The sequence below is a fragment of the Hemibagrus wyckioides genome, linkage group LG07, assembly GCF_019097595.1.
Source record: "Hemibagrus wyckioides isolate EC202008001 linkage group LG07, SWU_Hwy_1.0, whole genome shotgun sequence".
NCBI lineage: Eukaryota > Metazoa > Chordata > Actinopteri > Siluriformes > Bagridae > Hemibagrus > Hemibagrus wyckioides.
In genome coordinates, this window is record NC_080716.1 from 34824930 (window position 1) to 34841676 (window position 16747).

At 38.9% G+C, this 16747-nt stretch overlaps 1 protein-coding gene across 1 annotated transcript in view; it reads left to right on the forward strand.

Moving 5' to 3' along the window:
* LOC131356326 (neural cell adhesion molecule 1-A-like) overlaps nt 1–12870 on the forward strand; it is a 15370-nt gene extending 2500 nt beyond the window's left edge. The window contains exon 4 of the mRNA XM_058395231.1: nt 12584–12870. Within this exon, the coding sequence (XP_058251214.1) occupies nt 12584–12870 (287 nt within the window). The remainder of the gene's footprint in view (nt 1–12583) is intronic.
* Nucleotides 12871–16747: the final 3877 nt, after the last annotated feature.

The window sequence follows — 16747 nt, forward strand, 5'->3', positions numbered from 1 at the left end:
GCGCCGCTTTAAGTCGAACACACCTATACACACACTCACACACCACGTGACTAACATACACACCTATACACACACTCACACACCACGTGACTAACATACACACCTATACACACACTCACACACCACGTGACTAACATACACACCTATACACACACTCACACACCACGTGACTAACATACACACCTATACACACTCACACACCACGTGACTAACATACACACCTATACACACACTCACACACCACGTGACTAACATACACACCTATACACACACTCACACACCACGTGACTAACATACACACCTATACACACACTCACACACCACGTGACTAACATACACACCTATACACACACTCACACACCACGTGACTAACATACACACCTATACACACACTCACACACCATGTAACTAACATACACACCTATACACACACTCACACACCACGTGACTAACATACACACCTATACACACTCACACACCACGTGACTAACATACACACCTATACACACACTCACACACCACGTGACTAACATACACACCTATACACACTCACACACCACGTGACTAACATACACACCTATACACACTCACACACCACGTGACTAACATACACACCTATACACACACTCACACACCACGTGACTAACATACACACCTATACACACTCACACACCACGTGACTAACATACACACCTATACACACTCACACACCACGTGACTAACATACACACCTATACACACTCACACACCACGTGACTAACATACACACCTATACACACTCACACACCACGTGACTAACATACACACCTATACACACTCACACACCACGTGACTAACATACACACCTATACACACTCACACACCACGTGACTAACATACACACCTATACACACACTCACACACCACGTGACTAACATACACACCTATACACACACTCACACACCACGTGACTAACATACACACCTATACACACACTCACACAGCACATGACTAACATACACACCTATACACACACACTGACACACCACGTGACTAACATACACACCTATACACACACTCACACACCACGTTACTAACATACACACCTATACACAATCACACACCACGTGACTAACATACACACCTATACACACACTCACACACCACGTGACTAACATACACACCTATACACACACTCACACACCACATGACTAACATACACACCTATACACACACACTCACACACCACGTGACTAACATACACACCTATACACACTCACACACCACGTGACTAACATACACAACTATACACACACTAACACACCACGTGACTAACATACACACCTATACACACTCACACACCACGTGACTAACATACACACCTATACACACACTCACACACCACGTGACTAACATACACACCTATACACACTCACACACCATGTAACTAACATACACACCTATACACACTCACACACCACGTGACTAACATACACACCTATACACACTCACACACCACGTGACTAACATACACACCTATACACACTCACACACCACGTGACTAACATACACACCTATACACACTCACACACCACGTGACTAACATACACACCTATACACACTCACACACCACGTGACTAACATACACACCTATACACACTCACACACCACGTGACTAACATACACACCTATACACACACTCACACACCACGTGACTAACATACACACCTATACACACACTCACACACCACGTGACTAACATACACACCTATACACACACTCACACAGCACATGACTAACATACACACCTATACACACACACTGACACACCACGTGACTAACATACACACCTATACACACACTCACACACCACGTGACTAACATACACACCTATACACACACTCACACAGCACATGACTAACATACACACCTATACACACACACTGACACACCACGTGACTAACATACACACCTATACACACACTCACACACCACGTGACTAACATACACACCTATACACACACTCACACACCACGTTACTAACATACACACCTATACACAATCACACACCACGTGACTAACATACACACCTATACACACACTCACACACCACGTGACTAACATACACACCTATACACACACTCACACACCATATGACTAACATACACACCTATACACACACACTCACACACCACGTGACTAACATACACACCTATACACACTCACACACCACGTGACTAACATACACAACTATACACACACTAACACACCACGTGACTAACATACACACCTATACACACTCACACACCACGTGACTAACATACACACCTATACACACACTCACACACCACGTGACTAACATACACACCTATACACACTCACACACCACGTGACTAACATACACACCTATACTCACACACTCACACACCACGTGACTAACATACACACCTATACACACTCACACACCAAGTGACTAACATACACACCTATACACACTCACACACCACGTGACTAACATACACACCTATACACACACTCACACACCACGTGACTAACATACACACCTATACACACTCACACACCACGTGACTAACATACACACCTATACACACACTCACACACCACGTGACTAACATACACACCTATACACACACTCACACACCACGTGACTAACATACACACCTATACACACACTCACACACCACGTGACTAACATACACACCTATACACACTCACACACCACGTGACTAACATACACACCTATACACACTCACACACCACGTGACTAACATACACACCTATACACACACTCACACACCACGTGACTAACATACACACCTATACACACACTCACACACCACGTGACTAACATACACACCTATACACACAGTCACACACCACGTGACTAACATACACACCTATACACACTCACACACCACGTGACTAACATACACACCTATACACACTCACACACCACGTGACTAACATACACACCTATACTCACACACTCACACACCACGTGACTAACATACACACCTATACACACTCACACACCACGTGACTAACATACACACCTATACTCACACACTCACACACCACATGACTAACATACACACCTATACACACTCACACACCAAGTGACTAACATACACACCTATACACACTCACACACCACGTGACTAACATACACACCTATACACACACTCACACACCACGTGACTAACATACACACCTATACACACTCACACACCACGTGACTAACATACACACCTATACACACACTCACACACCACGTGACTAACATACACACCTATACACACACTCACACACCACGTGACTAACATACACACCTATACACACACTCACACACCACGTGACTAACATACACACCTATACACACTCACACACCACGTGACTAACATACACACCTATACACACTCACACACCACGTGACTAACATACACACCTATACACACACTCACACACCACGTGACTAACATACACACCTATACACACAGTCACACACCACGTGACTAACATACACACCTATACACACTCACACACCACGTGACTAACATACACACCTATACACACTCACACACCACGTGACTAACATACACACCTATACACACACTCACACACCACGTGACTAACATACACACCTATACACACACTCACACACCACGTGACTAACATACACACCTATACACACAGTCACACACCACGTGACTAACATACACACCTATACACACACTCACACACCACGTGACTAAAATACACACCTATACACACACTCACACACCACGTGACTAACATACACACCTATACACACACTCACACACCACGTGACTAACATACACACCTATACACACACACTCACACACCACGTGACTAACATACACACCTATACACACACTCACACACCACGTGACTAAAATACACACCTATACACACACTCACACACCACGTGACTAACATACACACCTATACACACACTCACACACCACGTAACTAACATACACACCTATACACACAGTCACACACCACGTGACTAACATACACACCTATACACACTCACACACCACGTGACTAACATACACACCTATACACACACTCACACACCACGTGACTAAAATACACACCTATACACACACTCACACACCACGTGACTAACATACACACCTATACACACTCACACACCACATAACTAACATACACACCTATACACACACACTCACACACCACGTGACTAACATACACACCTATACACACACTCACACACCACGTGACTAACATACACACCTATACACACTCACACACCACGTGACTAACATACACACCTATACACACACTCACACACCACGTGACTAACATACACACCTATACACACTCACACACCACGTGACTAACATACACACCTATACACACACTCACACACCACGTGACTAACATACACACCTATACACACACTCACACACCACGTGACTAACATACACACCTATACACACACTCACACACCACGTGACTAACATACACACCTATACACACTCACACACCACGTGACTAACATACACACCTATACACACACTCACACACCACGTGACTAAAATACACACCTATACACACACTCACACACCACGTGACTAACATACACACCTATACACACTCACACACCACGTAACTAACATACACACCTATACACACACACTCACACACCACGTGACTAACATACACACCTATACACACACTCACACACCACGTGACTAACATACACACCTATACACACACACTCACACACCACGTGACTAACATACACACCTATACACACACTCGCACACCACGTGACTAATACACGTTACAGCCCTTGAGCACAACAGCAACAAAACAAAATCTGTCAGAAATCACAACAATCTTATTATTCAGATAAAATTCAAACTTTTAATTTTTAATGTTAACACAGTTTATAAAAGTCGGCTAATAAATGTATTTTGTGTTAAAAAGGAGGTCCACTGTCTCTGATTCTGAAAACCCCTGACATATAGGACCCTTTAGAATATTATTCCATACCCAATATGTAGAAAAGCCTTAAATTAAATCATCCTAAAGATAGATCTAAATAAAATCTAAACTGTTAAAGCACTAAGACATTACAGTCTGAACATCATGACTTTCTATTATTCAACTAATGCAGTATTTAAGTTAAAATACAGACATGACTTAGGGGAACAATGGACCAGAACAGACTCCATCATTCAGCTGTTCTGTCTATTAATAAAGGAATTCTCAGCACTAGAAATACTAGTATTATAACTGACCGTTTTACTCAAGTCCAGTCTCGGAGATACTCTCTGATGATTCCACCCTCAAAGAAATAGGATAGAAAAGTCACCAAGAACATGAAGTAGACAAGATACAAGCAGCAAGACAGATGAGAGAATGAGAGATGAGAGAACAATAAGAGAAGAGAAGAGAAGAGAAGAGAAGAGAAGAGAAGAGAAGAGAAGAGAAGAGAAGAGAAGAGAAGAGAAGAGAAGAGAAGAGAAGAGAAGAGAAGAGAAGAGAGGCTGTTAAAAATAAATAAACAAAGAATAATCCATACAGTAGTGCAGCATAAATGAGGAATGAAATGAGGTGCAGTATAATATAGATTATTGTAAAATAATAATAATAATAACGGATCTGCATGACACTGCTCCACACACAAGCTGTAACAGAGATAATATTGCATGGTATACCTGTGAGAGAGAAAATGTAATGAATTTAATGAACTCCATTTTTAGTAGAAAGTCTCTGAAATGATGGGAGGAGTCAGAAAAAAGATTGAATGAAATTTTCTAAAGTTGCATACTGTTTGTGTTCATTATTAAACAATATTACATAAAAATTCTCTTACAAAACGTGTTATTCTTGCTTAGCCCCTCTCCCTAATTAGCCCCTGATGTTTCAGGCTCCGCCCCTCATGTTTTCAAATCCTAGAAACGCCCCTGGGTCCAGCTGTAGCAGTCCAATCAGTAGTCCAACACCTTAACCACTAATGACCACATCCCACATGAAGTGACCACATTAAGAATCATACTTACAAAATGTAAAATAATATATATGAATGAATGAATGAATGAATAAATGAATGAATAAATAAATAAATAAATAAATAAATAAATAAATAAATAAATAATGTAAAGTTTTAATGGCAAAATTAATTAATTAATGACAAAAACAAAAAGAACACATAGCTAATACCTGGTTAATCTCCTCCACCAGGTTACAAAGAATCAAGGGATTCCTCTTCTGCATTAATTTCAAAGATGAAAAGTATTTACATAATTCCTTTGAAAAACATAGAAGTTTATTTCATTTTCAGAAATCTGTTCTGCACAACACACCGTACAACCATTTTCTGCATTAATGTCTCCCTCGTTTTGTTAAACCGTATTTGTATACATGTGTATTTGTTTGTTTCTATGTGTTATTGTTCTAGTCCCCGTACACCACGTTTTTCTTTTTACACTGTGTTATGTGTTTCAACTACAGCACACACACACACACACACACACACACACACACACATCAACCAATGTTTTTAAGCCCTTGTTTTCCTTATTCGCTACATTCCTCCTGCTTCTCTCCTTCTTTCCCACTATTCCCTTGGCTTCAGTACATGTATAAAACTCATAAATTTGTGTACAGTTTATGGAGAATCGCAGAATTTTTCGGCAGTCTGAGTAGAAATGTTAAAGCCCCCCTAAAAATGGCCTAGTGATGCCCATGCATCTGTAATCATCTGTTCTGAAAGCATCATCTGTGAGTGTTTGGAACCTCATGCTATATGTTGTGGTATAGTTTCAGTAGCCATGTCTCTGGAAAATGGTAAATCAGGCATCAATGTCCAAATCGGTATTCGACCAGACTTTAGGAGCGAATTAAGGTCGAAAACCGAGGTACCACTGTATTATCATTAATGCATCAATTAATAACACAGTGCTTACACCTGTTAACATATATGGCCCAAACAATGAACATCCATCTGTTATTCATAACCTATTTTCTCTATTATGTGACTCAACAAACATCTTCAATGCTCGTGACTTCAACACTGTTATAAACCCCAAAATCGACCACTCAGGTTCCTCTGATAACACAAGAAATTGGCACTCTTCTGAAATAATAAAACGATATATGTATCACCATGGACTCAATGACAGTTGGAGAATAAATAACCCCACGTCTAGAGAATACACTTACTGTTCCCCACTCCATCAGACTTTTTCCCAAATTGATCTTTTCCTCATTAGCAACTCATTCACCCAACATGTAACTGACCATAATTCATCATTAATCATAAACAGTGACCATGCCCCTATATCCCTCACACTAAACATCCACACTCATATTAAACCCTGCACAATAAATAAACTTTTATAAAATGCAATTTGAGAGTATTATACACAGAAAAACCCAAATGATCATTCAACAACTTAAATATGAACAGTTCCAGTATAGCAACAGAACAGGTAAATACACTATATTGCCAAAAGTATTTGCTCACCCATCCAAATAATCAGAATCAGGTGTTCCAATCACTTCCATGGCCACAGGTGTATAAAATCAAGCACCTAGGCATGCAGACTGTTTTTACAAACATTTGTGAAAGAATTGGTCGATCTCAGGAGCTCAGTGAATTCCAGCGTGGAACTGTGATAGGATGCCACCTGTGCAACAAATCCAGTCGTGAAATTTCCTCGCTCCTAAATATTGGACACAGTCAACTGTCAGCTGTATTATAAGAACGTGGAAGTGTTTGGGAACAACAGCAACTCAGCCACGAAGTGGTAGGCCACGTAAACTGACAGAGCAGGGTCAGCAGATGCTGAGGCGCATAGTGCGAAGAGGTCGCCAACTTTCTGCAGAGTCAATCGCTACAGACCTCCAAACTTCATGTGGCCTTCAGATTAGCTCCAGAACAGTGCGCAGAGAGCTTCATGGAACGGGTTTCCATGGCCGAGCAGCTGCATCCAAGCCATACATCACCAAGTCCAATACAAAGCGTCAGATGCAGTGGTGTAAAGCACGCCGCCACTGGACTCTAGAGCAGTGGAGACGTGTTCTCTGGAGTGACGAATCGCGCTTCTCCATCTGGCAATCTGATGGACGAGTCTGGGTTTGGCGGTTGCCAGGAGAACGGTACTTGTCTGACTGCATTGTGCCAAGTGTAAAGTTTGGTGGCGGGGGATTATGGTGTGGGGTTGTTTTTCAGGAGCTGGGCTTGGCCCCTTAGTTCCAGTGAAAGGAACTCTGAATGCTTCAGCATACCAAGACATTTTGGACAATTCCATGCTCCCAACTTTGTGGGAACAGTTTGGAGCTGGCCCCTTCCTCTTCCAACATGACTGTGCACCAGTGACCAAAGCAAGGTCCATAAAGACATGGATGACAGAGTCTGGTGTGGAGGAACTTGACTGGCCTGCACAGAGTCCTGACCTCAACCCGATAGAACACCTTTGGGATGAATTAGAGCGGAGACTGAGAGCCAGGCCTTCTCGTCCAACATCAGTGTGTGACCTCACAAATGCGCTTCTGGAAGAATGGTCAAAAATTCCCATAAACACACTCCTAAACCTTGTGGACAGCCTTCCCAGAAGAGCTGAAGCTGTTATAGCTGCAAAGGGTGGACCAACGTCATATTGAACCCTATGGATTAAGAATGGGATGTCACTTAAGTTCATATGCGAGTCAAGGCAGGTGAGCGAATACTTTTGGCAATATAGTGTATATAGCAAATCAACTACAACATAAAAAATAAAGCAATTATTCCATCCATAATAAACTCTACATGTGAAATGTTCCACAATTCACAGGATATTAATGCTGTATTTCAAAACTTCTACAGTGACCTATACTCCTCTGATCACAGTGTTATTCAGTCAGATATAGACCTCTTTCTAAACAACCTTAAACTGCCAACACTATCCCAAGAACATGAACTCCATAAAGCACTAAATAAAATGCCCAATAACAAATCACCTGGACCCGGTGGTTAATCCACCCAGACCAAACAGGATTCATCAAAAACAGGAACCCCTCAGACAATGTCTGCAGACTAGGGGGCAAGGATCGGGTGGGGCAAGCACACGTGCAAACACAACATAAAGAAAAACACATGGAACATAAAGAAACCCTGTCAGACCGCCCTCTGGTGTTCAGGCAGGGAACTGTCCCGCAGTCCATGACATGCACTTCACCAAGGGTCACAATAATCACAAATGGGGTCACCTCACAGAGTTTCACACTTCATCTGGGAACCAGACAAGGATGCCCATTCTCCCCATCCTTATTTGTCATCTTTATAGAACCACTAGCAGCAGCCATACAGCAAAACATCAAAATTAAAGGAATTCAGGATACAAATTAACAACATAAAATAAATCTTCATGCATACTTTTACAGGACCCCTACAATTCACTAAAGGAAACATTTAACATTATTAACTCATTTTCCAAAATATCAAACTACACTATAAACTGGATTAAATCAACTACACTCCCACTATCTGAGCAGGTTTGGGATTCTGCAGCTCAGGAATCCCCCCTCCCATTTCATATAGGCAACATTAAAATATTTAGGTATTAATATTTCCCCCAGGCTGTCAGAGCTTTTTAATCTCAACTACACTCCTCTGTTAAAAAAGACAGAAGATGATCTCAGACGTTGGACCAACCTTCCACTTTCACTCATTGGATGAGTCGCCACAGTTAAAATGAAGATTTCAGCACAAATAAACTACCTGTTTTCAATGATTCCCACAACTCCCACGAAAAATTGGTTTAAACCACCTGACTCACTAACATCTCTTTTTTACTGGAAAAACAAGAAACCTAAAATTTCTCCATCTACATTACAACAGAAAAAATCACAAGGTGGCCTTGAAGCACCAAATTTTCAACACTACTTTCTAGCAACACAACTACAATACTTAGTCAGATGGATTCAAAAGGATAATTTCAACAACTCATGGATAGACCTAGAACAAAATCAATGTAAATGTATTTCAGTCGCTGATCTCACTTTCATGCTGTAATAAATAAAAACAATTAACTATGAATATTTCATCAACTCTGACAGCATGGTGGAAAGCTCACAAGATTACCAAATTAACATTAACACTATGTAGAGACACCCCCGTCTGGCACAATCCTGACTTTCAACTACACAATACCCCAGTCTACTTTCCAACATGGCACCATAAAGGAATCACCCACCTTCACCACCTATCTGAGAATAACCAATTTCTATCATTTAAGACACTAATGGAGAAGTATGGAGTTGGGGGAGAACAGTTCCTCCAATACCAACAACTCAAATCCATAATTAAATAGAAAATTAATATAACTAATATCCCACTACAGCCTTCCAAATTAACTGATGAGATTATGAACATCACAAGCTCATAGAAACTACTATCTAAACTCTATAAAATAACATCCAGTAAAGGCACTATGACAACAATCCCAATGGCAAAATGGGAAAAAGATCTTACTTTCTCCCCCAACTCCGACTTTTGGACAGAAATCTCTAACAATATATTCTCTATGACCAGCAACACAAATTTACAACTCATACAATACAAGACTATCCACAGAATCCATGTCACCCAAAGTAAAATGTTTAAAATGGGTTTAACCGACACAGACACCTGTTCACAGTGCACCTCAGGTACCATAGACAATTACTTCCACTCCACTTGGGCATGTAAACCAGTTCACTCCCTCTGGGTAGAGGTAACAGAGAAACTCTCCACCATCCTGAGCTGCAGAATCCCCACATCCCCATCTCTCTGTTTGCTCGGAAACATCTCAGAAGGTGACTATCTCCCAGTTAAATACAGAAACCCACTAAAGAAAATCGTTCTTCTTAACTGGAAAACTAAAAACTTATTACATATCAGTCACTAGATTAATCTTCTTACAGAACACATAACTATAGAAAAAATAACTGCTACATACCATACAAAAGCCACATACATCCCCACACACATCCCTGCAAATTCCTAAAAACAAACTAATATATTTATTTATTAATTTATTTAATTATTTGTACTTATCTACCATTAGTATCACCTGTCACTATCATCTAAACAAAAGGGTTTTTTGTTCGTTTGTTTATTTAATTTATTATTGGAACAGGAGGGGTTTCAGTGTTGGCCACAACTGCATTTCTCGACAGTGTTGCCCAAATAAACAAGCTCCCTCCTTAGGGTTGGGGAGTGGTTTAGGAGGGTAACAAGTGATGGGCCAGCCCTCACCTGTAGGGGTTGAGAGCGACTCAGAGTGGGAGAATGTTGGTCAGGCTCAACCAAAGAAATGAAAAAAGGTAACCTATACCTAGCTGGACCACCCTGGAGCCCCCTTGAATAAACACCAAGAAAAAAAAAATTATAAGGTGAGGGCAGGCTAAATTTGAGTTATATATTTACGTCCTTTATTTATTTATTTAATTTTTTTTCTTTTTTTCCCCCTTCTTCCTGTATTCTTTTGTCCCTCTTGCTCTCCTTCCTTTTATTATTATTATTATTATTATTATTATTATTATTATTATTATTATTGTTTTTTTCTCTTTCTGTGTCCTCCCTCTTTGCTACCTCCTTTCTCTTTTCCAGAAACAACCCCTCCACTCATTACCACGGTGTGCTTATGCAAACAAACACACACACTGTACACTGGTAACTCAAGTCCTGTCTTCTCATCATTTGTTCTTCTATTTGTTGTTTTGTTTGTCTGCAATGTACTGTATTTTGTTGTGAAATTAAAAAAATCTAAAGAAATCTAAGAAAAAAAAACAAAAAACAACAACCCAAAAAAAATGTAAAAGAAGAATAATTACACTGATTGCTATGTCATCTTTTACAATAATGCCAACAATCACTTTTTTTTTTGCAAAAGCATAGAGATTTCTAAATTTAGGAAATAACCAGTAATGTGAATCTTTTCAAAGTGTACAGGCAAATCTATATCAGAATAAATGTTTCAAAAAGGATATATACATAGGCCTAATTATGGTATTGTGAAAATTTGAGCTAGTGAGATCATGTTCATTCACCAGAAGCTCTGGAATATGAGGAGGAACATTACTATGATGTAAATTGTATGGCATTTGAACTAGATTGTGGGATTGTTTTCATAACACTGTCTTACAGATCCCATTATTTAAATTGTGAACAAATAGATTGATAAGATATTTCCAGTTTTATCTAAAAGGTGCATTTACTTTGGTAAAATAAATATTTGCTCTTATATAACACATATCTACAATTCCATAATTGGGTGTTATGGGGACAGAAAATACTGATATTATCCATGTGTGTTTATTCTTCCACATCCCTGATCTAGTGTTTGTTTTTGCTTTGTTTTTGTGTCACATTTTTTATAGTTTATTTTTCTCTGTGAATAAATGAACTGAAAAAAAAAAAAAAACATGAAATTGTACAAAACCTGCCCTATGCTGTAATCATAATTATAATTTTTCATTTCAGCTGGAAACTCTTGGAAATTTAATTAAAAAATAAATATTTTATTTTCTGTCCAAATAAATTTTCATTTCATACCAACAGCAAAACCCAAACTGACTGTGAGAGTGAATCCTCAGAGCTCCGTCTACACTGGAGACACCGTCACTCTGAGCTGTGAGCTGCAGCAGGAGACTGGATGGGAGTTTCACTGGTACAGAAATAATCAGTTACAGAATCTGAACAGAGAACAAGCAAACACACTTAAAGTGACAGTCGATAATGCAGGAGAAACAGAGTACCGGTGTCGGGCAAACAGGATAAACAACAGCTACTACTACTTCACAGAGTTCAGTGATCCTGTCAAGATTACAGTGAAAGGTATGTCATGATTTTCCTCTACTTTGATTACATTGTAATCATAATTTTAATTTTTTATTTCAGCTGGAAACTCCTGGAAATTTGTACAAATTATTTTGATAGATGTTTATTTTCTGTACAAATAATTTTTCATTTGGGATCAACAGCAAAACCCAAACTGACTGTGGGAGTGAATCCTCAGAGCTCCGTCTACACTGGAGACACCGTCACTCTGAGCTGTGAGCTGCAGCAGGAGACTGGATGGGAGTTTCACTGGTACAGAAATAATCAGCTGTTACAGAATCTGAACAGTGAACAAGAGAACACACTTAAAGTGACAGTGGATAATGCAGGAGAAACAGAGTACCGGTGTCGGGCAAACAGGATAAACAACAACTACTACTACTTCACAGAGTTCAGTGATCCTGTCAAGATTACAGTGAGAGGTATGTCATGATTTTTTCCTCTCCTTTGATTACGTTTGTTAGAGGTGTTATAATATTGCTTAATTATATTGTAATAATTGTAAATATTGCTTTATAATATATAGTTATTTCCTGTTTTTGTTATGTTCACATTAATCATAAAACACATATATTTCAAAGTATTTATCTTTTGTGGCTGGTGACATCCACTGCAACATTTTAAAAACATTTTATTTAATAAACAAAAACAAACAAACAACAAATATATTGATGATGAAAAATAGGTTGTTGATGATATGACTGTTTAAAGCTGCTATAATGTAAATGAGAACAAGAACTGCTTTGGCAGACATTCCTCAACAATAACCAAGGTTAAGTTGTGATCACATAACCCAGTGATCAAATTATAACTCTTGATTATCCTTTCAGGTTTGTTTGTGAATATTAGGTCTATCTGTGTCCTAGAGGTTTTAGCAATTCTTGTGGGTCCTTTAATTATCTGATTTAAAAAATGCTTCTCTACAATAGTTTTCAGTTTTTTCCTCTTTAGTTTATCCTCCCAGTTAAAATTAAAATCACCCATAAGGATTATTTCTTTGTTATGGATACATTCCTTTAAAATATCTGCAAGTTGTTTATAAAATATATAATTTGCAGCGGGAGGTCTATACACACCTATGATATTAAATGACATTTGAGGAGATAAAATTATTTTTAGCTCTACGAGCTCCAAGTCATTGACGGAGTTAAACACAAGACGTTCACAATTATTATCACTTGTATTACACTTGTACCTGCCTCCAGCCCCATAATGTGACAAGAACAGGAACTAACTTGTTTTGCAGGCATTTCACAACAGTAACTGTTAATATAAATGGTTGAAAATTACACTGTGTCATTCAATAAATAATTAAACTGTAATCATTGGCACATGCTGTTAAAAATAATCGGGAAACAGTCTATAACAGTGTTAGACAGAGTGTTTTATTACTTAAACTATGTTAAAAGAAGAAAAAAATACACAATATACAGTACATCAAAAACCAGAAGTGAATGTGTGAGACATGTAAGAAAATATTTTCACAAATTGTTATAAAGTGTTAAGGATTAAATACAACTCTACTGTAATGAAAAAAAACCTGCCCTATGCTGTAATTATAATTAGAAACTTTTCATTTCAGCTGGAAACTCTTGGAAATTTGTACAGTTTTTTTGATAGATGTTTATTTTCTGTCCAAATAATTTTTCATTTCATACCAACAGGAAAACCCAAACTGACTGTGAGAGTGAATCCTCAGAGCTCCGTCTACACTGGAGACACCGTCACTCTGAGCTGTGAGCTGCAGCAGGAGACTGGATGGGGGTTTCACTGGTACAGAAATAATCAGTTACAGAATCTGAACAGGGAACAAGAGAACACACTTAAAGTGACAGTGGATAATGCAGGAGAAACAGAGTACCGGTGTCGGGCAAACAGGATAAACAACAACTACTACTACTTCACAGAGTTCAGTGATCCTGTCAAGATTACAGTGAGAGGTATGTCATGACTTTTTCCTCTACTCTGATTAAATTGTAATCATAATAATAATTTTTAAATTCAGCTGTAAACTCCTGGAAATTTGTACAAATTATTTTGATAGGTGTTTATTTTCTGTACAAATAATTTTTCATTTGGGATCAACAGCAAAACCCAAACTGACTGTGAGAGTGAATCCTCAGAGCTCCGTCTACACTGGAGACACCGTCACTCTGAGCTGTGAGCTGCAGCAGGAGACTGGATGGGAGTTTCACTGGTACAGAAATAATCAGTTACAGAATCTTAGCAGAAAACAAGCAAACACACTTAAAGTGACAGTCGATAATGCAGGAGAAACAGAGTTCCGGTGTTGGGCAAACAGGATAAACAACAACTACTACTACTTCACAGAGTTCAGTGATCCTGTCAAGATTACAGTGAGAGGTATGTTCAGATTTGATTACATTGTAATCATAATTATAATTTTTAATTTCAGCTGGAAACTCCTGGAAATTTGCACAAATTATTTTGATAGGTGTTTATTTTTTGTACAAATAATTTTTCATTTGGGATCAACAGCAAAACCCAAACCGACTGTGAGAGTGAATCCTCAGAGCTCCGTCTACACTGGAGACACCGTCACTCTGAGCTGTGAGCTGCAGCAGGAGACTGGATGGGAGTTTCACTGGTACAAAAATAATCAGCTGTTACAGAATCTGAGCAGTGAACAAGAGAACACACTTAAAGTGACAGAAGATAATGCAGGAGAAACAGAGTACCGGTGTCGGGCAAACAGGATAAACAACAACTACTACTACTTCACAGAGTTCAGTGATCCTGTCAATATTACAGTGAGAGGTATGTCATGACTTTTTTCTCTCCTTTGATTACGTTTGTTAGAGGTGTTATAATATTGCTTAATTATATTGTAATAATTGTAAATATTGCTTTACAATATATAGTTATTTCCTGTTTTTGTTATGTTCACATTAATCGTAAAACACATATATTTCAAAGTATTTATCTTTTGTGGCTGGTGACATCCACTGCAACATTTTAAAAACATTTTATTTAATAAACAAAAACAAACAACAAATATATTTATGCATTAAAGGAGTGAGAAAAATAGGTTGTTGATGATATGACTGTTTATAGCTGCTATAATGTAAGTGAGAACAAGAACTGCTTTTGCAGACATTCCTCAACAATAAATGTAACAATAAATGGATAGAAAGTACAGTAACTCAGCATAATTAGTATTTGTAATTATTACTGAGTTCTTAGTTAGTCTTTGGTAGTGATACAGAACTGTGTAAAATTGTAAAATGTTTCTGTAAGATATCATGACTGCTGACAGATGATAGTTACACTGACTGTATCAGGTGAGTGTGTGAGGATTTCTGGAGACACATGAAAATTAGAGTCAGTTAGACATTAATGAAAAGCTTTATATTGTGAATTAAATAATTCTAGAAAATAAATATTTTGTATTTCCTGTGTAACAGAGAGACCACCGGCAGTACTGAGTGTATCTCCACAGAGCTGGCTGACTGAAGGAGACTCAGTGACTCTAAGCTGTGAGGTTACAGACTCCTCTACAGACTGGACATTCAGCTGGTACACAGTTGTTCCCTACAGAGACGGCTTAACTGGAATAAATAATAATGGTGGCTATAGCGTGTATGTGGAGCTCCTCTCAGACAGCAGCAGAGGATCTGGAGGCAACTACACTCTCAGTCCTGCTGCTCTTAATCACACAGGAGTTTATATGTGCAGAGGAGAGAGAGGAGAACCAGCCCTTCACTCACAGTACAGCAATCCACAGCCACTATGGATCACTGGTGAGGAAAATTAACTGTTGTGTTGAAGTGTAGAATATAAAAGTGTGACTGTAACATAATATTAATGCAGCATTTATTTATCAATGTGTATAAGGGTTGATAAAGAGTCCTTAGTGCTGGTAGA